This window comes from Filicampus tigris, chromosome 17 (assembly GCF_054856515.1).
Source record: "Filicampus tigris isolate MCC_2025a chromosome 17, RoL_Ftig_1.0, whole genome shotgun sequence".
NCBI lineage: Eukaryota > Metazoa > Chordata > Actinopteri > Syngnathiformes > Syngnathidae > Filicampus > Filicampus tigris.
In genome coordinates, this window is record NC_141233.1 from 3722815 (window position 1) to 3750000 (window position 27186).

Genomic DNA, 27186 nt, shown 5'->3' on the forward strand with positions numbered 1-27186 from the left:
AGCAGTTAACCACATCTTAAGAATGTTGTCTGCCCAAACATAGATACAAACTGTTGTGTATCTAATACAAAGTTACATGCTCTCACAAAGGGCCTGTTCAGACAATCAATGGAATGTTTTACTGCCCAGTCTTGCATCTTTCTCTGCTCTTAACCTCATATCCCAAACACTAGCGCAGGAATTAACCAAGGGCTTTACGAGCGTGCAGAGCACGGGAAGAAGAATTTTTGCATGCACTTAGTCTTTACGTGCAGGAGGATAATAATCATGGAAGGTCCATCACTTGTCAAAGTTACGTTAATGATGATGACAGTAGCTGTTAGCGGAGCTGTGCCGACCATCCTAACCAGCGAAGAAGATCTCGCTAAAGCTCAGGTAAACACCGCTGCAAATGTGGATCAGTTTAACGTGATGGTATTAGAGAGAATCAAACGTGATAGTATTCTGAGATTCTGTACGCCACTGAAGTTTAGAAGTGGTGACTTTGATCCCTATAACATGACCAATTATGGGGGTTTTAAGATGTCAACTCATTCACTGCCAGACATTTTCAGACCCTCTTTTACCATAACGTTTGAAAAAAATAGAAAAAAATATAAATAAATCCCTGGGATTGAATGGCGGGACTGTGAAAAGACAAATAAATACGCCAATAGCAGTGAATGAGTTAAAGATGATTTCCGTGAATTCTTGGTGCACAAAACATAAGGCCCTCCTTGTTTAGTCCTTGTCAATAGAACTGTGTAACATTTACATAATTTACTACATTTTACCCCAAAAAATTAATTTACAAGTTTGTACATTTTGGTTGGGAATCAGTGTGTGTGTTTTTTTTGTCTAGGATTACCTTTCCCAATATTTCTCTGAAGTGGGCGTCACCACCAGTAGCGAGACACAGCGTAGCAGTCTTGATTCCTTCACAGACACTCTCAAAATAATGCAAGAGTTCTTTGGCCTGGAGGTGACAGGACAGTTGGACACCAACACCATGGAAGTGATGTCACAACCTCGCTGTGGTTTCACAGACTTGAATAGATTCAAGTATGCCCACTATAATCAGCAACCAAAGTGGGACAAGAATGTGATCACATACAGGTTTGGCAATTTCCTATTGGAGCACATTGCAGTAATTCAACACTGAATCGATTGGTTAAGCCTACAATTAGTTAAGTGTGTGTTAAATGTTACCAGGATAGTTGAATATACACCGGACTTGAGTCAAGGTTTCGTGGATGCCACACTTGCCAAGGCCCTGCAGATCTACAGTGACGTCATTCCTTTGGATTTCAAGCAGATTCAAACCGGCACTGCAGACCTAATGATCAGGTTCAAGGCTCGTGGTAAGTTGTCCCGCATCTTGTGGCAGACATTTGATTGCGTAGTATATAGGATACTAAAGATGTCTCTTTCCAAACCAGAACATGGAGATTTTGCACCCTTTGATGGGGAGGGTGGAGTCTTGGCTCATGCCTTTTCCCCTGGTGGAGGCAGAGGAGGTGACACCCATTTTGATGAAGATGAAACCTGGAGTCTTACTTCATCAGGTGCGCCGATCAACTAATTGTTATAACATATTCTGCCAAAGCTAAGAATGTACCCAATGTTTCCATGTAATTTTGTTTACAGGAATCAACCTGTTCTTGGTGGCAGCCCACGAGTTTGGGCATGCACTCGGATTATCCCACTCGAAGGTTCGATCAGCCCTGATGTACCCCACCTACCAGTACGTTAACACAGAAGGCTATGTGCTACCAGACGATGACAAACAGGGAGTGCAGGCACTATACGGTGAGAGTTTGGCCTCATGGCAGCGATAAAGTAATGCCACAATATGAGATACATCGGGACAATATAATGGGCTCTATTTTGGTGAACAGCGTAAATCCTCCACGGCGGCTGGTTAGAAACACTGTTAGTAATTTTGTAGATGAGCGCAGGGCAGATCTGAAAGAGGGGGGTCTGCGCTGTGGTGGGAGTGGTCACGGCCAACACAGCAATATAATTAGCTGCAGGACACGCACTGCTAAAATATGATTGGCTGCTGCATCAGGCTAGCAAGATGGTAGCCATCCTAGCTGCCTCAGCAACAGTTCCAGTGACACACCCTCTGCTGCGCCGGCACGCCGAGATTGGCTGAAGTCAGTTGCCAAATTGACAAACGCACAGGCACAAAAATCAGGATCCTCAGACATTTGCGCACAGTCGCAGATGTGCTGTCCATGAAAATAGAACCCAATGAGCTCAACATTTCTTTAAAATCCCTGTTCAACTGTCTTGATAAAACCACAAAATGATCATTATTTTAAACATACTGAACTATAAAATTGATAGATATTTGAATGTATTAATATAAACTGAGTATTATTCATACAGAACTTGGAGGCATTTCTTATTGTATTCCAGTGATATTGTCCGGTGAGTACTCAGTGTATTTCAGGAACCAAGTCAAATTTTACTCTAACAATTTGTTTCATCAAGTGACCCTTGAACAGGATAAGTAATCCAAAAAATGGATGGATTGGTGTTCTGTTATTCTTTAATTCGATTTGCATTTGTGTCAAATACATTTTAGATAAGCATTCTTGGGTTGGGTATACCTTGTAAGGTGTAAAGATATTATTTCTATAGGAGTCAGATCATCAACTGAACCAACAAGTACAACTGTACCAAAACTGCAACCTGAACCAGAGCCTGGACCTACACAACAACCAGAGCCTGCACCTACGCAGCAACCAGAGCCCGGACCTGAGCAAGAACCAGACAGGTGTAGCCACAATCTCATGTTTGATGCCGCAACCTCCATACAGGGTCATCTTTATTTCTTCAAAGGCAGGTAAGACAAATAAATTTAGATTTCACTCCCGCAAGAAACAAATGTTTACTTTTACCAGAAAGTGTAATCAATATCTACTCATTTGTTCTCAAGCCATTTTTGGGAGAGGAGCAGCAACTGGGATGGTGTCACCACGAAGGCAATTAATTCGGTCTGGCCTGGAATCAACAAAGTTGATGCTGCTTATGAGTATTGGGCACGTGGCACAGTGTTTTTAATTGAAGGTACAAATGAGTTGGATCAAATGAAGCTGCAGATTCTGTATGTGTATAATTAGATCAGTGTTTCTCAACCTTTGCAGAGCAAAGGCACATATTTCACATCAGAAAAAAATACACTGCATACCACTTAGCAAATCGATTCACAAAAAGTAGATATGCAGGAAAATTATGTACCTTTACCTCTAATGGAAGAGCATTTAATTGTTTTGACTGTTGCTACACATGCTTGGCATACATAAATTAGCTACGTAATTATCAAAAAATATTAGAAAATAATATATTTTTGTCTAAATAATTGACATTGGATAATTTTCTGCAGCACACCTGATGATCCCTCACATCACACTAATGGGGCACGGCACACTGGTTGAGAATCACTGAGTTAGATAAATACTAATAGCCTGAGTGAAATATGAAGTAGGAACCAGTCAACAATTACAACATATTAACTCGACATTTCTATGACAAAGGGGACCACTACTGGCAAGTCAAAAGAAACACTGTCTTACCTGGCTATCCCAAACCTCTCACCGACTTCGGCTTGCCTGCATCTGTCACCAAAGTAGATGCCGCCGTCCATGTTCCATTTGTGGGAAGAACTCTCTTCTTTGTAAAGAACAAATATTGGAGGTGAGTAATCTGGACAGCTTTGAACATACAGTAGACAAATATACACAATTGCAGCATTTACAAAAAAAAACAGAGCATTATATTTCTACTGCGTTGTGTTTTTATTGACATAATCAGAGACATATTACGTAAACAATTACTGGTAGTTGACTATTTAGGTTGTATTTTGCAGTGGTGTACTTAAATAATATGTTCAGTGCAGTCCCACTAGTCGAAACACAGCATTCTAATTGATATTGTGTTTATGGAATGAGTTAAGTTGTAAAATCCAGCGTTTTTTGCCCATCTCGGGGGGTGGCCATTTTGTCGCTTGCTGTCGACTGAAAATGAAATCACAGTTGCTCAGGTAACAACCAATCATGGCTCAGCTTCAGAAAACAGTTGAGCCATGATTGGCAACCTCAGCTTCAGAAAACAGGTGAGCCATGATTGGTTGTCACCTGAGCCCTGAGCAACTGTGATGTCATTTTCAGTCGACAGCAAGTCACAAAATGGCCACTCCCTGAGATAGCTAAAAGCGGGTAGATTTTTTGGAAATGCAATATTTATCAGAATGCCGTGTTTTGCCTTGTGGGCCTGCATGGAACATATTCTTGTAAAAAATTTGAGTTGACTGCCCTTTAAAGAGGTCAACTTTATAGCACAATGTACTGGTAGTGTCTGCTACTATTTTAGTCAGTCTTAATGTTAGTTATTTTCCGTCTATAGCTACAACGAACGGAGGGGCAGAATGGATCGTAGGAACCCAAAATTGATTCGCACAGAGCTCCCCGGGATTGGCTACAGAGTTGATGCTGCTTTTGACTACAGAGGTAGGTCATTTTCAAAGATTAGTCTCTCTGCTACATACAGTATGTTGTCTGGGTGTATGCAAATGAGACACCCCATTTTGCAGGATACCTGTTTTTCTCGTATGGATCCAGGCAGACACAATACAGTTATATGAGAAGAAGAGCAGTTCGCACCCTTATGAGCGCTGACTGGATGGACTGTGACTGAACCGTCACCCAAGTCTGACATGAGCACCAAACTTCAGTTTTTATCTATAGTTCATACCAATTCTAGTATACTGTAGGTGATAGGGGATTTAGCTTCTTAGAAATGTATAATCTGATATTAGTTATCAGCATGGGCTCAAATAATGCCACATAACGGCAGAACCGGTGGTATGTCATCTTTAATAAAGCTTTGAAAATAAATGACAGCTTGTATGTGATCAAATTATTTTCTTACACCAACAAAAAACACATCTGTAAATATATATTTCACTGTTACTGATTCTTTACCTCATTGCCACATGAGGAAAAGCAAGGTAAATAATGTTGGGTGTTTGGCAAAAAAAAAGTATGATTTAGTTTTGTTTGAGTTTTCCGTTTGTTATTGTTAAGTTGGGCCCAAGTCTTGATATATCAGTTGATGTTTGAGCCTTTGTTAAACCTTTTTTGTTACTTTATTAAATTGATATTTTGGTCCAAATTTGAAACATCTTTGTCCTTGCCTATGTGTGGTGCAATCCAGGCCGGAACGGATTAACTGCATTTCCATTCATTTCAATGGTAGAAATTACCTTGATTTATTAATGTTTTAGGTTACAAATGGGCTCACAGAACCATTTAAGTTTATAACTTGCAGTTACCACTGTAGTTACGTCAGGGCAATTTAGTTATGGGAAAACCTCTTTGGAGGGTGGTTTCACCACAGCAATTCACAGTGTTAGCCACAAAGTCAACACATTTTACAGTATTCATCAAAAAATGTTATAATTACCATTGTGATTTTTCAAAGTTATGTGCCTCAATTGTCCTTTGATTAAAACCGAACAATGGCCCACCTCCTGACTGGTCAATCTGTAATAACGTGTTATTTTGGTTTTAATGTTTGCTTAGTTTCATATAAATGTAGGCATCAAGGTGTTCTTAGCACATTAGGAATTGCAATGATCAGCTCATCCTGATTATTCATCATTTGAATCAAGGTATGTCGGAGGAGGGAGGCATCTAAAACATGCTGGATAGGGGCCCTCTGATCTAGAACACATTTTTGAACAAAACAAAACAAAACAAAACAAAACAAAACAAAACAAAACAAAACAAAACAAAACAAAACAAAACAAAACAAAACAAAACAAAACAAAACAAAACAAAACAAAACAAAACAAAACAAAACAAAACAAAACAAAACAAAACAAAACAAAACAAAACAAAACAAAACAAAACAAAACAAAACAAAACAAAACAAAACAAAACAAAACAAAACAAAACAAAACAAAACAAAACAAAACAAAACAAAACAAAACAAAACAAAACAAAACAAAACAAAACAAAACAAAACAAAACAAAACAAAACAAAACAAAACAAAACAAAACAAAACAAAACAAAACAAAACAAAACAAAACAAAACAAAACAAAACAAAACAAAACAAAACAAAACAAAACAATAACGACTCAGTCTCAAGGTGGCGAAATTGTGTTTAACAAGACGACAAAACACATTTGGAGGTTACGTCATAGGAACACGCCTCTCATTGTGATTGGCTGCATGCATCCCTCCGCTGCCAGTGACCAGCTGAAGGTGAAGTCGCGACTCGCCGGGTTCAAAAATGTCATCCAGTGGACTTTTAACCATACGAGCTGGAACATGCAAGCGCTTGGTAAGTATGGGTGTGTTTAGGATCACAGTACATCAAGGGTGGCTGTAGTCATATGTTGCATCACCTCGTGTCACTGATTCCTGCAGTTGTAAACATTAGCGGCTAAGCTAACTAGCTAACTTCATTGTGATTGCGGTCGGTCTTGACTGTGAACATGAATTCTCACACGTAGCCCACGGCATGACGGTTTAAATATCTTAAAGTGAATTGTTTTGTTTTGTTTTTTTTGCTATCTGCCGATTGTTGTTTGTTATTACGAGGCATTCATTTGACACCTGTTAGCATAAAACTAAGTCGACTTCAACTTGTGCCCACTTGACTTATAACGGTGATTGTCCTTTATTTCGTTGCCAACCTGTTTATACTAAATCAACAACTGGCTTTTGAACTTTCATTCATATTTGGAGCGTTATGCATCACTATTCCTCCTTTTTTAGATTCACAAATACCTGTCAAGAACCTACACGTCTCGTCCATCTCTCAATGTAAGTTTAGAACTTGCGTATTTATGTGCGTCCTCCGTGTTAAAAGTGTCCACTTTACGCAGAATCTATTGTGATGGTTTCAGGAAGTGGTCATTGTCAGTTCAGTCCGCACTCCAATGGGCTCCTTCAAGGGCAGTCTGGCGGCCGTTCCAGCTACAAAACTGGGCTCTGTTGCCATAAAGGGAGCAATAGATAAAGCAGGTACAGTTTTTTCCAAACACTTTAGAGAAGGAATGTATTTTATTTTTTATATTTATCCAGATCCAATGATAAATCTGGCATCAAATGCAATTTATGTTATTGTGAAAAGCAGCTACAGCTGTTGTTTTCAATATAGCGTACCTGTTTATAAAGGACTGTTTATTGTTTGTAAAGTGCTTTGTGACAGCTCCAGCTGTCATGAAATGCGCTATATAAATAAAATTGTGTTGTGTTGTTTTTGTTGTTGTTTTGTTTTTTTACCTGTGCATTTCTCATGCATAAACATATTTTTATCTTACTTGATTCCATTATATAACTTTAGGAATAAATCCTGAAGACGTGAATGAGGTTTACATGGGCAATGTACTCCAAGCAGGAGAAGGACAGGCTCCCACCAGACAAGCCTTACTTGGAGCAGGTGAGACATTTACAGTATTTGAAAATGTGTATACCATGCAAACGTATGCATTAAGCCCTCACTGAACCACAGAAATAAGTTTACACTGCACGGCCCCATCTGCTTGCCCTTCACTGCGGTGTTATTCTGTAAATGTCACATTTCCATCCTCGTGCTTGATGTCTCCATATATCTGCCTCCAAATGCAGGGTCTGGAGTTGATGTCAAAGAGCTCAGTTGTGTATAATCCCACATACCATTTCGTATATCTATAAAATGTCAGTTGTCACAGTATACTGGATAATAAAATAAAGCCAGCCAATTTACTATTAAGTAATGTTTTACATGTATGGATGAAAGCAGCATCTTCTCCACACATCTCATTGTGTTGAGGTTTCATGAAAGAGGTGCAGCTGATCTTTGTCGTTGCATTGTCGTTATCTTTCAGCCGCTCCGAGCTCAAATAAAAAGAAGTCGTTAATGGTGGATGAGCTGTCCCATGTATTAGGTTTCCCCTAAAAAAATAGCATCAAGTGGCACTGCTCCAAGCTACCATCAGCTGATTGCAGATGCAATGTGACAGTAGTTATGAAAATAATCTCCAGCTGCAAGTTTGAAATGAACAAGGTTTAGTTGTTTCACAGGGGGAAAAAAAATTCTACTGCTCCTGATAATAAAATAATCCAGGTCGGTGACTATTACACCTGTGCTAATTCTGAACATTCCATTTGTACGGGTAATAGCTTCACAAAGCTATGCAACGGCACAGCAGCCAACATAACTGTGAATTGTTATCAGTGGTGGATTTTGAGAGTTGATGATTTTTTTCAATGTATTACATTTAGGTTTGACACTTGGCACTCCAGCAACAACCATCAATAAAGTTTGTGCCTCTGGGATGAAGTCAATCATGATGGCAGCCCAGAGTCTAATGTGTGGACACCAGGTAGGGTTTTTTGCTCGACGTGAATTAGAAAAGTTTGAAAAGTAAGCTTTGTATCCGGCTCTCAGTGTACATAATTAGACTAATCCGTGATTGAATTCATGTGAATTATAATGTTTTTTCCCCCTACATTTTATTCAACATTAGCTTTAGAGATTCATGTTGCGTGCTAATGTTTGTATCGTTGAAAGAATTAGTCAGGAAAAAAAAACTTTTTTGTCTGTGTATATTGGAAAATTTTGAGTTAGTGGCCCCCATTTGTATGTTGTGCATAGTAGAGCAGAGGAAATATTAATTCTGAAAGCAAACTCAAAAACAGAGATTTGTAATGCTGAATTGTGTGTTTTGAATTATTGTTCAGGATGTGATGGTGGCAGGAGGTATGGAGAGCATGTCCAACGTGCCTTACGTGATGGCTCGAGAAACACCATCCTACGGTGGTGTTAGAATGGAAGACCTCATTGTGAAGGACGGACTCACTGATGTATACAATAAATTCCACATGGTAACTGTCCACTTACGGTACTCTTAAATGCTAGCACAATGGAAAATGACAACAACAAAAAAAGTAGAATGCATGCACAGTATTCAAGTACTATTATTCCCATAGTCAATGGAGGTTCTTAGCCCCATATGGGAATTTTACATGTTTTCTGTCAGCTTTTAATTCAATGTGAGTGGTCATATTTTATGTCTTGACCAAACAGGGCAACTGTGCAGAGAACACCGCGAAGAAAAGCAGCATCACCAGGGAGGAGCAAGACAGCTATGCAATCAGCTCGTACACGCGCAGCAAAGCTGCATACGAGTCAGGAGTGTTGGCCAAGGAGATCGTTCCAGTTAGCATCCCACAAAGAGGTTGGTGCGGGGGGGGAATGTGATTTTTTTTTTTTTTTTTTTAATCTTGCTCTGTGAGATTTTCATGCGGTATGTATCTCATGCAGTATCTCATGATTTTCAGGCAAACCTGATGTAGTCGTGTCTGAGGATGAGGAGTGGAGGCGGGTGGACTTTAGCAAAGTTCCCAAACTTAAAGCAGTGTTTCAGAAAGAGAATGGTAATTATCATCTGTCTTCCCTTCATTATTTGTTTGGCAAGTGCCTTAGTTAGTGTGTTTTGTTTGTTCTTTTTAGGCACAGTGACTGCCGCCAATGCCAGCACTCTGAACGATGGAGCTGCTGCACTCGTATTAATGACAGCAGACGCTGCAAAAAGACATAATGTCACTCCACTTGCCAGGATTGTATGTAAGTACAATTTATGATGAAATGTAATTCGGACAAGCTCTTAACCTTATTCAATCATCAAAAGCTTCTTTGCACTTTTACGGATTTTTTTTCCCACTGATCTTGACTTTATTCGTAGCACCGCCCAGAAAATGATACATTTATTCCCTAATTGTGAGCAGAGGAAGTTGAGTATCGTATGTCAAGTATCTGTTTTATGTTAGTTGCTGATGAGAGCTCAGTTGAGTTTGAAGGGACTTCAAGTCTCATGTTTCTGTTTTAAACCAAAACTCTCAATTTGGTCTTTTCTTTCTGCTACGTAGCTTTTGCCGATGCAGCTGTTGCACCCATTGATTTCCCCATTGCTCCTGCATACGCTGTGCCAAAAGTATGTACACTGAATCTAAATTTTGAGTTACCTACAATTACCAATTACTTCATTAAATCAGTAACCCCAAGCCATATGTATTGATAAATCAAAAATCATCTGTTTGTCTGGCTGTTAGGTCTTGGACGCAGCTGGGCTGACCAAAAATGATATCGCCATGTGGGAGATCAACGAGGCCTTCAGTGTGGTCGTTCTGGCCAACATCAAAATGCTGGACATTGATCCTGCAAAAGTGAATGTCCACGGGGGAGCCGTGTCGCTCGGACACCCCATTGGGTAAGCAGGATAATAATAATAATTTATTATAAAAGAGAGAAAAATTTACCCGTAGGAATTTGTTGCTCGATTAAGAGTTAAAATGTGTCTAGTTCAGTCATACTTAAAGTCAACGTGGTAAAGAACTTTTTGTAGGTCCTAATAATGTCCCTTTTCTCACCTGTCAGGATGTCTGGAGCAAGAATTGTGGGCCATATGGTGCACAACCTTAAGTCTGGCCAGTACGGTCTGGCGGGTATCTGCAATGGAGGGGGTGGAGCCTCTTCTATTATTATCCAGAAGTTCTAGAAAATGGAAATTTCACCTCCTTTAATACCCTTTTTGAAATGTGTGGTGAGGGTTTGTAGAATCCAAATTGTTTGCTAAGCTCCCCTTTTATGATGAAGAATATAGTTTTTTTCAAGCACAAATGCAGGTGGCCTATTTACACAGCAAACAAGGACTTAACTCCTATGACATAACTCCAATCTTACACTCCTTTGTTAAACAATTAGATGGGAAAAATAAGTTAACATTCAACTCTGAATTGAAATGGTTGAATAAATACGTTTTATAAAAGCAATGTTGTATTGATTTTGGTGAAAATGAGACTAAGCAACCCCCCCACCCCCTTTTTTTCTTTCTTTTTTGCTGCAAGTGGGTAGACCAGTGAGTGCATCCACTGTGAAAATAAGTTTTTTTTTAAAAATCCAATTCTCAGTGAACATGAGTTTTTTTTTCAAAATGTTGGAGATGACTAGACTCACTTGCGGTTGAATTCGTCATTTCCATCTCAAATTAGAGCATTAGTCAATGCTCATTGGTGTGTATTTATTTTTACATCATTAAATACATTTGAGATATTTTCTCTCTGCATATTGACACATTACATTTGCAATCAATAGCCTGCATTTTCGAGAGTATTTTATATGCCATACAAAATAGATTGAGAAATCAGATGTGGTGTACCGTCTGTACCCATTAATGTTGGGTACTGTATTTGGCCACTAGATGGTACCATTTAGTTGCCATGATTTTGTTTCAGACGTCATTTCAGCGGTACAAGATCAAATTTCACGTCATACATAACAACATATTTGCTAAATATATTTTAGCTGTTGCTATTTGTTGAAGCACATTCATCCATGGCTACAAATAAAAACGAATATATGACATTGTCTGTATAGAGTAATGAAGGGGGGGGGTACACACTTAAATAGACTTTAGTTGAAAAAGTAATGGGACTTTTTTTTTTTTTTTTTTTTACAAATTAGTCATACTTATAACCGCTTTAACTAACGAAATGATAACTAATAAAAACTAACTACAACTTTACCTTTTTATATTAGCTATCATAGTGCTTGAACTGAGAATCAAAAAGAAACAGTTGGCTCAAGTTTTTATTCCATCAATGTGTTCACATAGTTTTGCACAAACTGACCACCCCCAGACCCCCCCCCCCCCCACACACACACACAAACACACTAATATAGCTAATGATATACAGTAAGACGTTTTTTTCAGATAAGATAATTTTTTAATCCAGAAGTTTCCGCTGGCAAAAAACAAGACATTTGTTGAGAATCATTCTTTGAGCCGACATCGTCAAACAATTCTCTCAAAAAAGGCCATGGATGAGGAATGTCTTGCTTCTCCGTATCAGTTGCCATTATTGTTAATGTTCCCTTGTTCACGTTCCTTCACGCTGCTGTGCCTCTTTTTTCTGCCTTAGAAGTCCCCAAGATTTGAATAAGTCAAGATCTTAGCTGTGATTGACTTTTACTTTTACCTTAACTTTTTTACGTCGCGTCGTCACCGTGGATGTTGAACAATGCAACCAGAATGTTCTGACAAAGTACGGTGTAGAAAGTACAGATCTGTTTGTTTTCAAATGTAGAAAATAAAACTAAAAAGTCACCAGAAAATAAATACTCAAAGTACAGATAGCTAAACTTACAGTACCGGTATATACAGGTATTTAATATTAAAAGCTGAATCCCAAGAGGAAAAAAAAAGTGTCTTATTTTGTAACTACAATTTGCTAACTAGGTTTTCACTTCTTTTGTCAATGATTTAAAAAAAAAAAAAAAAAGACTTGTCTTCCAAGTACTGTATGTGTTGTTTGTTTAGTAAAATGGAGATTGGAAGTGTTGAGTTGATATTAGCAAAAAGAACATAATGTTCCTTAGGCTCTTACTGGAAGAGTTTCGTGTCTCATTCTTTTCCTTTTTCTGCCGGACAACACAGTCAAACATTAAGCTAAATATTAACTGGGTTTTAGTCCTTTGGCCACAAGTATTTTCATAGCTGACTTTCCCAATTGTTTGGACGTTACTGATTTAATTTTGTAAATTTAATTTTGTTTGATTATTTAGTGAAAGTAGGACACTTGTTTGGTGACCTATACGTGGATTAACAAAACCAGAACTGTATAAATGTCAAATGCGGGAATGAATGGATTTTAACTGATAACTAAAGAAATTGACTCTATTAATCTCACTGGTATTCTGCATTCTAATCCGAGAATTAGATCTATCAATAGCTGGCCTCAATATTGTTTGCTCATGCCATTTTTGAAGAGACATATGAATGAAGAGACTAACAACAGGCTGGCTTGTGCACACAGTGAAAAAAAGAAGGTGTGGTCATGGCTGTTGATTACTTGCTGTGGGCTGTATGAGACAGAACAAATGTGAAAGGACACAGAAAAACTGAGTGCTGGAGAAATTAAGATTGCAAGGTACGTCTGATGAATATGCTTCAATATGTGTGCCAGTTTACTTCGCTAATACAAACCTTGAACGTTTTGTTAAGTGAAGCTGATCTCAAACAAGCTTGTAAGATATTGGATTTCTTTTTCCCTATTGTGTATGACATATCATGTGTGAAATTTTTCTTAATACATTGAGTCTACATTTAAACCATGTTTGATTACATGCCACTAATTATTGTCGATTTACAGACGTCCTTAATTAACAAGCCGTGTGACCAGTTTCACCATGAATATTAACCAGGTAGGTATTTTTAAAAAGCTATTTTTAGTACTGTTTTTTATGCAGTTTCATCTGCTTCCTATTTAAAACAATCCTAATAACACTGAATGAAAATGTAGCCATTCTGGACTGATTCTCTTTAGCCTCTCAAAACTACTGTACAACCATGAAATGTTTTAATTTTTTTCTTGTCTCTTCCTCAGGCAAATGGTTCCACTTATGATAACAAAGGCTTTCAGCATGAAGACGGTAGACCCCCGCCTTTTGCCCCACAGCAAGGGTTCTATCCTACTCTCCCTCACCCGACTCCAAGCTATGTCGTCTTTGCTCCCAAACCTATCAACACCCACCAGACTACGGCACCTGCTACGCCACAAGATGCTACAGAAAACAAAGGTAGTCACTAAATATTGGCTTATACACTGTTTTGTTTCAGAAGCCTTTGCTAACCTGCTCCCTTCATATGTGATTTAGTATGTAGTAAGTCTGCTGTTTTTTTTTTTTTTAATTCTTTTCTTTCATTATATTTAATAACATAAAATGTTCATCATTACCATTACCTTTCTCCATTAAACAAATAGTACTATAGAACATATGTGTCCTGTTTAAGTTCTTATTATGGTTGTTAGTATTGTAAATTACCTTTATAGAGATCTACATTAAAAATCTAATACAACGTAGTCATGTAGTTGTCTGAGGTCAGAAGTCAAAGAAATGTACAGTATATATTTGTTCTGTTAATATAAGGAGAAGCAGACAAGTCCCGGGCTTTAAAATATGCTATCCTATGGCCTTGGTCAGACTTCCTCATGTATTGGCAGTTCAGAATTCACATATCCACTTCTTTGTGGATTTTTTTTTTTAACCCATCCCCTGTAACCTTTTATTTGTATAATTCTATACATCCATATATATTAGCATTTTTTAAAAAATAATTCATTTGTATTTTTTTATGTATTAGTTTTTTTTACAAGTCAGAATTTTCTTGGCAAAATGTCTGCAGTATGTTTGTAAGCGTTTTAAATGCTATGAGCCTCTTTCTAAGTGTTTTAGGTACGGTCAGGGTATATATGGTTTGTGATATATTTATGGTTTATATAATTAATATAGACAATTCACACCTTGAGGGTACGTTCAATAAGTTGCAGATTTTTGCTGTTTGTGGTCGGCTTGATCTTTATCCCCCATAGCAAGAGTCTACTGTAATCGGTAACTGTGATTCCCCTTTTCATTTCCCCAGTAACAAATATATGATGTTCCTACTCTGCAGCACACGCACTCAGGGGCATTTCTAGATACCCCGTGGCCCCATTCAAGAACCATGGAGGCACCCCCCGCCCCAAAAAAAAAAAAAAAAAATCAGAACAATGGATAAACAAAACTATCTTTTATTAAATAAAACTAGTCAACACATTTTTACAACATTTTTTTTAATCAGAGATGCAAGTAAACTTTTCTACATAAATTTTTTTTGCACTGATTCCGAATCTGCCCTCGTTTTTTCTTGAGCACATCATGTTTTCATATTGATGATGATGATGATGATAATAATAATAATAACACCGATTGTAATGTAGTAATACATTTAGTAATACAGTATTTATGAAATATAGGTTAATTTCCGCAAAAGTGGATTTTTTTCCTGAAACGTTATAGCTATAAATTACCGGTACAAGCATGGTAAAATTGATATTGCGCAAGTTTTTAGAGGCCAAACTGTGTGCTAGAAAAAAGTTAAGAGATTTCTTAAATCAGTGTCAGAAATACATGTAGGGACCCATTTAGCCATCTCTGATTAAAATTTTCTGTTGACTGGTGTAATTGATGCAAATGAGTAACAAATAACTTAACTGCCCAAAAATGCATTTTTTAAAGCATTTGGCCTACATTATACCAATATGTTCATAAATGAAGTCTTTATTCGTAATTTTTATGATTTGTTATGTCTGCGGTGCATGATTTCTGTTTGGCATTTTTTTCTCACGTTATCGATTTGCTCATGCATGTGTGCAACCAAAAAAAATAATGTATTTTTTTTTACATTTGGCCTGCATTATACGAATACATTCCAAACTTAAGCATTACTTGCAAACTTAACAATTTTTTTTTTTTTTTTTTTTAATGATTTATTATTATTTCAGCAGTGCATGATTTCAGGGTGGCATTTTTTGCTAACTAAAATAACAAAATAACGGTCCTTTTTTATAGCATTTGGCCTACATTATACCAATACATTCGGAAATTAATTAATTAAACTATTTATTCATAATTTTCATGATTTATTATCTCCCCAGTGCATGATTTACATTCAGCTAAGTTTTTAGCATTTAGCCTACAAGTACGTTCAAACATATTGTTCCAGCGTATTTAAATACGTTCAAGCATACTTGCAAATACGTTATTTGCAAATCTGTTCAAATGTATTTAGTCGTCAGAAATACTCCATACTGACAGTTCCACACTTCCGTAGATATGGACCAATATCAGCCGTCTCTCATTGCCACCTACTAGCCACCAATCAGCAACAGCTAGGAAGGGGCCCTATGTGGGGAATTCACAACACATTGTTGTTGCAGTATCTTAAGCATTGTCATTGATATGGGCTAATGTCAGCTGTCTCTCGGGGCCTCCCTCAGCTTGGGGCCCTAGCCAATTTCTTGGGTTGCCTGCCCTGTTGCAGCGATTCTGCATGCCACGCTGTCTAAAGTGTAGGTGAAACTGCAGTATGTATAGTTTAAAGCGGAAGTCAACCCAAACATATTTTTTTCAAGAATATGTTCCCAGCAAGCCCACTAGTTGAAACACCTCATTCTGATTCATTTTGCGTTTGTGGACTATAAGTTAAGCAGCAAAATGCACTCGTTTTTAGCCATCTCCGGGGGCAGCCATTTTGTCTTCTGTCGACTGAAAATGACATCACAACTGCTCACAACGACCAATCACGACTGATCTGTTTTCTGAATCTGAGCCGTGATTGGTCATTGTGAGCCGTTGTGATGTTTTCGGTTGACAGAAGACAAAATGGCGGCCCCAGAGATGGTTAAAAACAAGTGGATTAACACGTATACCACAAACGCAATATTTATCTGAATGCCCTGTTTCAACCAGTTGTGCTTGTATAAAACAAAAATCCCTGAAAAAAAAAATGTTTGCGTTGACTTCCACTTTAAGGGCTTGCAATTTACATTTTTATGTAACTGCATTTACCTTGTCTCGTCAAAGCAGCTGATGTTTACATACTGACTTAACACAAAGTCTGTTTTGTCCTTACAGGAAGAAAGAGGTGTCCATGGAAACGTATCCTGTGTGCATCCATATGTGTTTTTATTGTCTTGGTGATGCTCACACTCTTATTGTGGTACTTCCGTAAGTCACAGTTTATTTCCATTTGAACTGTAAGCCGTAACTACCCATCCCACCCATCCCCACCTCCCATTCCCAGCTTCAACCTCAAATTCTTAAGCAAAGATACAACTTCAGTTTCAGGTTTTTCCGGAACCCAGGAGCGTCACATGTTCATCTAGTCCAGGGGTCACCAAGTCCGGTCCTCAAGGATCCTGAATGTTTCCCATCTCTCCGTGCTGCAACACCCCTGATTGAAATGATCAGCTCATCAGCCAGCTTTTCAGAAGCCTGATAACGATACAGATCATTTTAATCAGGTGTGTTGCAGCGGGGAGAGATGGAAAACATGCAGGATAGGTGCCCTTGAGGACCGGACTTGGTGACCCCTGATGTAATCTGAGCTTCTCTTCAAGCCACCAAAATTGTGTTTATGTTTCAGAGAGTTTAGACGTGTTCACTGTACTAGTGTTAACTGTTCACATTTTAAATCAAATTTGCATGTCTAGCGCAAAGCACAGTCTAATTGTGCCCATGGGTGCAGTGTTCTTTCATTTGGTATTTTGCTAGACTTTGGACAGGTAGAATTGGGCATAACGGGGCGTTTGCGCCTTTGTGGAATGGAAGTAGTTTTTCCCAGCCAATCCTAACTGCATCCCTCATTTGCATCAAAATCTTGGTGGTTGCAGCACACCCGAGGACACCACGTTTGACATTGCGGGAACAGAAATAGACCCGCTGAGTCTGTGCATGACACTGGCAGGTAAACTTCAAAATCTCCTTTGTGGATGATGTAGTCGGGCGCGCATGTGACAGGCAATGGGAGACCTTTCACACCCGATCATGCGTCCGAGTGTGAAATCTAGTCTACTGTTTGGAACCAAGTATGTAGATGCGCTAGGGGGCGCGGCAGGAATACGCAAGTGAGGCATAGCGCAGCTACCAAATTCCCAAACACACTAAACTAGACCATTGTCCCGGCACGAAAATTACAATGTGACCGTTTTTACACCTAGCGCGGACTACTTTCTGTAACCAATTTGTCGGATGAGTCGGAGGCGAGGCAACTCCGTGCGCCAAAATGTCCAGAGAGGCGCAACACGGCCCAAATATGGTAGACTTGACTTGCGCTGGCACGAAAATCAAGTTACACCGAGCGCACGGGTGCCAGTCTACCAAAATAGGGCGCGCAGTGTTTACTTTGGAAGATAGCTAACACTTCTGTAAATGAGAGAGAATGTTCTTGCTTTGAGCTATTTATCTGGCGTTTCGCTGGCATTGGGCGGGATCCTCGCATCTCTAGCACCATCACTTTCAGGAGCCCAAAAAACAGCAAAAACAGTTTGTTGAGTCATTAACATTGCACTGTCAAAGAGAGCATGTGAAGGACTGAACAATAGTATAGATTTATGATTAATGTTTTTTTTTTAATGAATTAAATTGAACAAACTCAGACATAGGAGGGTTCCGCCTCACAGTGATATGTTCATTAAGGTACTGTACTTTCAACACAGCATCTGTCATGGTCTGTGTTTTGAGTTTGGTTTTTGACTGTAGTTTCATGTTTTTCCTTGTGTTCCTTTGTCTGTCTCTCGTTAAGTTATTGAGTCCACCTGTGCTTGTCATCCCGGTCCCTTGTGTTAGCCAAGCAGCTTCCTACGACCCTCTGTGTCTTGTCCAGGTGTTCCTCGTTGTATCGTCAACTTGTCTGTATCTAGTTCCCAGCTTTCTTTCAGTCTTTGTTGGTTCGTTTGTCTTGTCTTGTCGAAGTCAAGTCCAGTTGAGTCATAGTCCTAGTGTTTGTTTAGTTTGTTTTGGTCCTTGTTGTTTTTTTTTAGGACTTCAACATTTTCCTTGGTTTGGTATTATCCCAGCACCTTGTTTGTCTTTTGTTTTATATTGCACACCATTTTGCCTCCTGCATTTGGGTCCTCCTCCATGATAACCTGACAGCATCACTGTCATTATCATTAGTTGAACATAAGTCTGCTCGTGTTATGCTAACATACAATAGCCTATACTGGTAAACGGCATAGCTACTGCGGTCATGCTAAACGATTAAACAACTGTCACTTAATTATGAACAGCAGTAACCCACAACAAATAGATCAGCCAAAAATAATCACAGACTGTGGGGAAAAAAAATAAAACTGCTGGAGTTTAGCTTTGTTTTAGTTTGCCAACGCTCTACTTCTTGATGTCGCCAATCACCTCTACCTGTCACACTACTGTCACCTTACTATATGTGGCTTATCAACCTTTTGTGAAACAAATTCAGGTTTTGTTTTATTTCTTTTTTTTAGACTTAGTGGATGTGGCTTACGTGTACATGTACTCAATTGACTGAATTTTATGGTAATTCCTCTCTCAGAAGATTTTGTGTGTATTCATATCTTTATTTGTGTGTTTGCAGTGTACTACCAGTGTGCACTGGGCAAGTCATGCAGGTACAGTGTGAAGTGTTTACGCACCTCCCAGTGGTGTGATGGAGTCACAGACTGTTCACATGGCGAGGATGAATCCCACTGCTGTAAAAACGTTTAAATCCTTTCAGTCTTGGACACGCAAACCGTGCATTGGCTTTGTTTGGATCAGTGATATTCTTTTTATTTAACAGTTCGCCTTCATGGAAGCAACTTCATATTGGAGAGTTACTCATCACACAGCCAATCGTGGTTACCTGTATGTGGTGACACATGGAATGACAATTTGGGGAAAGCTGTGTGCGAGCAGATGGGTTACAAGAGGTAAACATTTCTCCTATATACAAATTTGCTCCCTGTTTTTCAGTGGAGTTTTATGTGGGTTTCAATGCCACACTTGTAAGGCAAGCATTTATTTTTCCCCTGACACCTAAGATGTGTCCCACTTTCAGGGACATTTAAGGCCCATTACATCATAACTCAGCAAGAAAGGTCCCTCACAATTGGAAAGGTCCTTCAAATGTACAGGGAGCTCACAAATACATCCTTTTTCTATGATACATTGTCACTACCCTAGACAGCCTCCCACAATCCCTAGATTCTTTGTGTGGCAACTTTTGTTTTTGTTTTTGATTAATATATAAGTATTGGATTTGTACTCATTTGAGCATCTTATGAAGATATGTTAAAATTTTACTGGGCTAGTAAAACTCACGTTTTAGTTCAAATATGTGACCTAAATGCCATCCGTTCATTGTGACGTAAGATAATTTAACCATTAAAACCGTTGGATGTTTTACAGCACAGTGTGTTGTGTTCCAAATCATTTTGACCAAATACAATTATACTATTAGCTTCTATATACAGTAATGGGATTGGGACATTTTTTTCTTTTGAAAAATGAATAATTCAAAATACTGTGTTCCCAAAAACAATCAGGTTATACAGAATTCCGAAACAAATCTGATATTCCTGTCATTCCGTAGAGATCTTAAAATAACAAATCTTGAGGATTGATGAGGTCAAATTGGCCTTCCAGATATAGCAAATATGTAATAAATTGTCATTTACATAAACACTGATTGATCGGATTTGACATACTAGGAAAAAATAGATTTAAAACTGTGCTCGATATTATACCTCATCTTCTGAAAATAACGTGACTGGAAAATTAGCATTTGTTTCTAAATGGCTATGTATGTTATTTGTGTTAAAGTATGTTTGTCCAGGCTCAGTGATTGTATTCTTTTGTTTGGCCCACAGGCAGGATTACGTAACCTACAGGCAAACAAACGCAGGTTCTTTAGCCTCGAGAGGATTCATGAAGCTGATGCATGGCAGCGACCATAAATCAAAAATATTGTCCCAACTCTTTTACAGGTTTGGAAACTAGATCATTCACATTCACAGTTGAAAGAAATTTTTGTACTTTATTTTCAGTGTCACATAAAATTAGTAAACCATCAGCAGGTACTATACAACTCTTATTGTGTAAATCATTCCAATTTCTCCAAAAGGCATGCTGTTGCAGGAATACACAACACAAATTATTTTTGATTTATTAAACTTGAATGAAAAATGTAGTTATCTAGTCAACACAGCAATGTGGATTAACAAACATTCTGGTATTTTTATGTTTTTATTTTTTGTCTTCATGTCATGTCACATTTGGTTGGCCACTTGTTACTGGGCGGAATTCATACAACCATTTATACGCCAAAGATAAAAAAAAGTCAGCCTTGCCCACTAGGCAGTGCTGAATTGCAAACTTTGATCTTAAGACGGCAGAAAAAAGAAAGTCAGACATATAATACTGTACATTACATACATTACCTTACTGTACTGTACACACTGTTATTTATATAATTAAATCACTTCTCTGAATATATTTAGTTTCATGCTTATGTATGTATATAATGTATATACTTTACACAGACATGTAATCAGAGGCGGAGCCAGAACGTGGCTCATGGGTGGGCCTGGAAAAATCTGGGTGGGCCTAAATATTTCTCTCATATATTCAAATAAAATGACAAACTGAATGTGAAGTTCAGATCTTCCAAAGACAACCACAATCATGCCATTCTAAATATTCAATAAAAATAAAAAACAACAAAACACAAATTAAAAGCTAATTTAATAAGAATTTAATAATAATTACAAATAATCATAAAAATCATGAATCTCACTGGGTGGGCAGTCTGTCAATCTGGGTGAGCTTGTGCACACCCTGGCCCACCCATGGCTCCGCCTCTGCATGTAATACATATGTTATATGTTTACTGAAATACTTTTTCTAATTCTCATCAGTCAAAGTTGCAAAGAGAAATCTGTCGGGCTTCGATGTATGGGTAAGATACTGCTTTAATTATTTCCATGTCTCTAAGACTTAGCTATCGCTAATATGAGTTGCCAAAAAGCACATATAAATTAATCAATTATATGAGTAACACAAGCAAATATCAGGAAATATCTGCAGAACCTGCAATCTGTGTTAAGGCCTAGATAGACCAAAAAGACGCTGGCCAGCAGTGACAGACGCTTACCCCCTGTGGCGTCCGGCTGGCTATCGGCATGTCACGCTGGAGGAATACACCGCAACAACAGACAGCGACGCTGACCATTAAAGTACCTTCTGCGCATGCATAAGATGTAATACCCTTCCATACCATCGGCGGCGGTAGTCACCATTTCTCATGGTTAGAAAACGCCCACCGGAAAGCTGTTGGCTGGGGGCGGATTACAAAAACGTAACCAATGCATTCAGCTATATTCTTTGCTCACGATGAACTCCCACGCGAAGTAAACCATCAGGTTCTTGACACGGTATTGTGAAATACTTACATTGTCAACCCTCGCTCTTGTACTTGTTAGAAGATTAAGGCAGCGGAGGCGTGCTCACTGTTTTTCCGTATTTGTCACTTTCTGTTGGTGCTCCGAGCACTGATGTGCTAGCTAACAGCCAATCAGACTGGCGACGCCGATTCAACATACGTAAACGCCCCCAAGACGCTTACAGACGGGTTAGGACACTACGACGGTGGCCACTACACCAAACAGATGGCCCATTCAGACGCCACGACGCTTCACGACCTCCGACGTCGGTTTGGTCTATCAGGGCCTTTATGATCCTGAAATCATTTGTAAACCTACCAGTGTTACCCATGTCATGTTCCAGGGGTAAGTCATCAGGGCCAAAAAGGCTATCAGGTTTCAGACTTAGTGCTGCAATGTCCATCTAATCTACTGAGGTTAATAGTGCCAGCTAATGTAACTCAAACTATATAAGCAGTCTTTTTCCATTCATCCATCCATTTCATCCACCCACCCATCCACACATCCACCCATCCATCAATCCGTCCGTCTGTCTATCCGTCCATCCATTTTTGTCCAGTTATCCGGGGTCGTGGCGCAGGGGCAACAGTCTAAGCAGGAGGACTCTCTCCAGCCACTTAGTCCATTTCTTTCAGGGTGATCCGGACGCATTCCCAGGCCAGACGTGAGACATTGTCTATCTGGTGTGTTTTGGGTATTCGCCACTTCTTCTGGATCCTTTTTATGTTTTGAACACAAAGGGCACACCCCTGGTGTAGTCCAACCCTCATCGGAAAGGAAAATGACTGACTGTCGGCAGTGCGGACCAAAGTCTGACACTGGATGTACAGGAACCGAACAGCCCATATCATGGGGTCCGATACACCATGCTCTTAAAGTACACCACATAATACCCCTGAGTGACAGTCGAGCACCTGCTCCAAGTCCACAAAGCACATGTAGACTGATTGGGCGAACTCCCATGCACTCTCAAGGACCCTGCTGAGGGTGTAACGCTGGTTCACTGGCCAGACAAAAGCCACACTGCTCCTTCTGAATCTGAAATTCAACTTAGACTTCCTGATGGACCCTCCTCTCCAGAGCCCCTGAACATACCTTACCAAGAAGGAGTGTGATCCCCCTGTAACTGGAACACACTCTCTGGTCCCCTCTTTCTAATGGGATACCACCACCTCTGATAGACTAATACCCAGGCGCTGTACACGATGGCATTTCATCCAGGACAGCCTCATAACATCCAGAGCCTTTAGGAACTCTAAGCCGATCTCATCCTCCAACAAGGCACTTTTTAACCACCTCGGTGACCTCAACCGCAGAAAAAAGAGAGCCAACCTCCCGATTGAATCACAATGTCCCAAATCGAGGTCTACAGTGCACTATACCCACTATACACTTTGCTAATGGTGTACTGCTTCCCCCTTCTGACATGCCGGATGATGGATCAGAATTTCCTTGAAATCATCTGAAAGTTATTCTATATAGCCTCACCGACCTCCACCCACGACTCAGATTTTGCGTCAGTGGCCACCATATTGGCATTGTGCTTAGCTTGCAACAACTGTTCAGGTCAAAAAGCACCGGTAAACTCCTTCAGGTTGACGGCATCCCCCACCGTTGTGTCTTTCAACGGGTTCTGGAAATACCGCCACAACAGGAACTGACCACCTTACGCCCATAGCTCCAAATTGCCAACCTCAACGTGGTAAGTCCAGAGTGGGGTAAAGTCCAACCCTTTCAAGATCACTGGTTCCAGAATCAAAGTTGTGCATCAAGACAAGGCCGACTATATCTAGCTAGAACCTCTTAGCATTGTACTTTGTACACCAGCTCAGGTTACTCCCCTGCCAGATAGGTGACGTTTCTTGACCCTAGAGCCAACTTCTATAGCCATGGATCAGACCGCAAAGTCCCAGCTTTTTGGCACCCGACCCCCTTGGTCACTCCCACAGGTGGTGAGCCCATAGGGAGGGGGACCCAAGTTCCCTCTTCGGGATAGACCTGGTCAGGAGCGTGCCAGGTGCTTACCATTGGGCCCTAGCTCCAGCTAGGTGACGTGCTTTGTCTTTGGGGGTTCTGTTCATTGTCTTGGCCCTCCCCTAAGATTTTCCCGGGTTGACCCTACCAGGCACATAAAGTTCCCAACAATTTAGCTTCTAAGGTCAGTGGGACACACAAACTCCTCCACCACGATAAGGTGACAGCCCAAGGAGGTGTGAATGGCTCTTTAAATAATACACCCAGTCTACCAAAATAGGGCCATTTGTTTCCAATACTGGGTATTCCTATCCTTGGGCAAAAGTACTGTTTGAATTTGCCTATGCCTGATACAAAAACACTGACCAGTTAAAGAAATGATTACATTATTTTCTGTCTTCAGATTGTGGGGAGACTTTTGCATCCCCCAACAGTCGCATTGTAGGGGGTACGGAGGCTTCAAATGGAGTCTGGCCATGGCAAGTCAGTCTCCAGATTTCTGGTCAAAGACACATTTGTGGAGGCTCCATTATAAGCCCACACTGGATTGTATCTGCTGCGCACTGCTTCCAAAGGTGAGTTCTTACGATCTTTTGTCTCTCGAATGTATAGTTCTGTTTTGTTTGAAAGTTCAAGTCTTTGCCATATTTGACAATACCTGTGCAAGTACATTACATTCTGAATAAATGGAAATTTAAAAAAAGCCCAATTCAAATTGAAATTGCAGGTTCTCCAAACCATCAAAGTGGACTGTGTACTCTGGCGACATAAGCTTGTTTCAAATGAGCTTTGAGTACGGCCACAAAGTTCATAAAATCATCAGTCATGAGAAGTATGACTCAGAAACGAATGACAATGACATCGCGCTTCTGAAGCTTACAAGACCTTTGACATTTTCAAGTAAATACAACAACATGATTCTTGCTTGATTTGCCCAATTCATTTCAGTACATGACAAAATGAATTGTTGATCCAACAGAGAGGGTAAAGCCAGTGTGCTTGCCAAACCTCGGCATGGAATTCTCAGATGGACATCCAGCATGGATTACAGGTTGGGGAGCTTTGCGATCATCTGGTAAGACAAAGTTCTTCACTGAGAAAAATAGATTTTAGATTATTTTTTTTTAGATGTTTCATTTGAGCGGAATTCGTTTGTATTAGTTAGAAATGAAATGAATCATAGGACTAAGATAAAATATTTTTTTACACTATGCAAGAATTGCGCAGGAAGATACTTGGTTGCTCTCTGTGCTATTCTACTATTTTAAACATGCTCACGTGGCAATGTCTGGTGGTGGCCACGGTAATATGTTATAATAATGTGATTATTTGACAAGTAATAGGCTACTTTTATTTGAAAACACATTTTAATAGGATTTCTCTGAATTCTGAGTTTTTTAGTGAATTAAATTAAATTCACTCACTGGTTTATGTAATTTTTAATCAAACAATTCAGGAGAGAGAGAGAGAGAGAGAGAGAGAGAGACGACATTTGCTGTCTGTTTGTACCAAGAGAGAGAGAGAGAGTGTGTGCCTTCAACCCTGGATGGGCCAAGATACAGTACATTAAAGCGGATGCTTTAATTTTCCTCAGGCCCATCCCCAGACAAACTCAATCAAGCCGAGGTGACAATTTACAGCAGAGAGGAGTGTAACAAACGTGCAATATTAAATGGGGCAGTTACAGAATCGATGATTTGTGCTGGCAAACTAAGCGGAGGCGTCGATTCATGTCAGGTGAGTTTGGCTTTGCCGCCTTTGTCACTGACACACTCCCACACGGACTTGACATGTTGTTGCATAACTCATGTATGCTGCAGGGTGACAGTGGAGGGCCCTTGGTGGTCAAAGAGGCAGACGTGTGGTGGCTGGCAGGAGACACTAGCTGGGGGATTGAATGTGCTCTGAAGAACAAGCCAGGGGTCTACGGCAATGTAACCTACTTTCTTGACTGGATATATTGGAAGATGCAGGTACAGTGACTGAATGCAGCAGTAATTGATTTAGCCTTGAAGCCTTGTACATAATTAGCAAGCGAATATTTTTTCTGCAATTAAATTAGATTCTATGGAATTTTTGTTACAAGTTAAAAGGGAAGTCAAGTCAAAGAGGATGCAATAATATGCTCTATGCGGCCCTACTAGGTCAACACACGGCATTCAGATTAATATTGTGTTTATGGAATATGAATTAAGCAGCAAAATCAACCCCATCCATCTCAGGCTGTTTGATTGATATTCCATAAACACAATCTTAACCAGAATGCCATGTTTAAAACATTATTTGAAGGAACAATTTTTGACTTGACTGCCCTTTAAAAAAATCAAATGGAAGGGAAATGGCAACATGTAATATATAGTAAACTCACTAAACGTATCCTTAGGTACAAATATAGGCACCAGAGCTGGGCATTTGGCAAAAAAATTGCGGTCTGTTTATCGCCTTCCGCCTACGGCCAGTGTACCTTTCCGCAATCCATTTGTGCGGCCGGAAAAAATAGTACCCGCCTATGGGCCGGTCTACCTATGATTTTCAACAGGCTTCCGTTCGCGTTTCCGACTACAAACTGCGACCAACTACCGCACAATTTTGATCCATCTATCTGTCTAATCCCCCCCGCCAAAAAAACCTGTCATATTTGACCAGATAGAGCGCTATTATGCGATTATTTTGTGTTACATCATTACGCCCATTCGCAAAAATAGACGATTACATGGACGGGCGAAAATCCGCTTCTGTTTATGCTTGATTTTTTAAATTTGTAATTTGTTTTTAAATTTTATTAATATTTCCCATTTATTGTTTATCGTCTACAAAATGGGCGTCCGTCCTAGGCGGATAGGCAGACCGGTCCGTCACTTAGGCGGTATGCCCAGCTCTGTTAGGCACTAATGAAAGCCTAGGGTTAGGGTTAGGGTTAGAGTTTCTAAACCGAGAGCAGACTATTTTATTTTACCAAATTGTTGGATGAGTTGCAGACGAGGCAACTTTGTGCCAGTGTGACTCAATACATTCCAGACAGTTAGCCCTACTTTTCTACACTACTTTGATTTCTTGCTGGCAGGTTTCTAATTGGGATGATTATGAAATGATGATGAGCTTTTATACCAAAGCTCATGAAACAAACAAGCAAAACAAACTTTTACTCAGATGTGATTTGAACCAATGTAAACGGACAGATATAGCTATGAGCTAAGTTTAGTGAATAAACTGGGAAAGTAGGATTCCTGATACCAACTGGATTAGAAGGGAATAATATCGTTATTGAACCTTAATTTTTACATTTCTTTGTTCTCTCTTCAACAGACTGAGTGATGGAAATACTGGTGAACAGTAACACAACTCATCCCTTGCTTGGCGTTCCTAATTAATACAACTTTGCACTTTGG

At 39.5% G+C, this 27186-nt stretch overlaps 3 protein-coding genes across 6 annotated transcripts in view; all 3 read left to right on the forward strand.

The window, feature by feature from the left end:
* Positions 1–144: 144 nt before the first annotated feature.
* On the forward strand, positions 145–4888 carry mmp30 (matrix metallopeptidase 30). Its single transcript, XM_086012437.1, has 10 exons — positions 145–375; positions 842–1095; positions 1192–1340; positions 1419–1544; positions 1627–1788; positions 2629–2833; positions 2927–3057; positions 3525–3684; positions 4393–4496; positions 4580–4888. Exons 1-10 carry the CDS (start codon positions 232–234, stop codon positions 4681–4683), a joined length of 1539 nt encoding a protein of 512 aa, XP_085868563.1. The 5' UTR covers positions 145–231; the 3' UTR covers positions 4684–4888.
* A 1306-nt stretch (positions 4889–6194) lies between these two features.
* On the forward strand, positions 6195–10824 carry acat1 (acetyl-CoA acetyltransferase 1). Of its 2 annotated transcripts, none has more exons than XM_086012546.1 (12): positions 6195–6335; positions 6773–6820; positions 6904–7021; positions 7344–7439; positions 8264–8364; positions 8723–8866; positions 9069–9219; positions 9323–9418; positions 9495–9608; positions 9911–9975; positions 10094–10251; positions 10419–10823. In XM_086012546.1, the coding sequence occupies exons 1-12, from the start codon at positions 6285–6287 to the stop codon at positions 10537–10539; spliced, it is 1263 nt and encodes a 420-aa protein (XP_085868672.1). In that variant the 5' UTR covers positions 6195–6284; the 3' UTR covers positions 10540–10823. The 2 variants fall into 2 exon arrangements, with proteins under 2 accessions (XP_085868672.1, XP_085868673.1); XM_086012547.1 differs by lacking the exon at positions 6195–6335 and adding an exon at positions 6392–6663 and having other exon boundaries at positions 10419–10824.
* Positions 10825–12868: 2044 nt separating this feature from the next.
* tmprss2 (transmembrane serine protease 2) overlaps positions 12869–27186 on the forward strand; it is a 14967-nt gene continuing 649 nt past the window's right edge. The window contains exons 1-14 of one of the 3 annotated variants that reach the window (XM_086013234.1): positions 12869–12970; positions 13193–13244; positions 13427–13619; positions 16497–16589; positions 18979–19095; positions 19183–19312; positions 20252–20368; positions 21299–21339; positions 24201–24372; positions 24525–24697; positions 24777–24872; positions 25392–25534; positions 25618–25770; positions 27104–27186. The exon at positions 27104–27186 is cut by the window's right edge and continues 649 nt beyond it. In XM_086013234.1, coding sequence (XP_085869360.1) covers positions 13230–13244; positions 13427–13619; positions 16497–16589; positions 18979–19095; positions 19183–19312; positions 20252–20368; positions 21299–21339; positions 24201–24372; positions 24525–24697; positions 24777–24872; positions 25392–25534; positions 25618–25770; positions 27104–27112 — 1452 coding nt within the window. In that variant the 5' untranslated portion in view covers positions 12869–12970; positions 13193–13229 and the 3' untranslated portion in view covers positions 27113–27186. Of the gene's footprint in view, positions 12971–12999; positions 13068–13192; positions 13245–13426; positions 13620–16496; positions 16590–18978; positions 19096–19182; positions 19313–20251; positions 20369–21298; positions 21340–24200; positions 24373–24524; positions 24698–24776; positions 24873–25391; positions 25535–25617; positions 25780–27103 lie in introns of those variants that run through there. The other 2 variants (XM_086013236.1, XM_086013235.1) reach the window with 2 other exon arrangements.

Coding starts and splice junctions, on each gene's coding strand:
- acat1 (XM_086012546.1), top strand. CDS start 6,285: ATGTCATCCAGTGGACTTTTAACCATACGAGCTGGAACATGCAAGCGC. Junction 6,336..6,772: donor CTGGAACATGCAAGCGCTTG/GTAAGTATGGGT, acceptor CTCCTTTTTTAG/ATTCACAAATACCTGTCAAG. Junction 8,365..8,722: donor GTCTAATGTGTGGACACCAG/GTAGGGTTTTTT, acceptor ATTATTGTTCAG/GATGTGATGGTGGCAGGAGG.
- mmp30 (XM_086012437.1), top strand. CDS start 232: ATGCACTTAGTCTTTACGTGCAGGAGGATAATAATCATGGAAGGTCCA. Junction 1,545..1,626: donor CTGGAGTCTTACTTCATCAG/GTGCGCCGATCA, acceptor TTTTGTTTACAG/GAATCAACCTGTTCTTGGTG. Junction 4,497..4,579: donor TGCTGCTTTTGACTACAGAG/GTAGGTCATTTT, acceptor CCCATTTTGCAG/GATACCTGTTTTTCTCGTAT.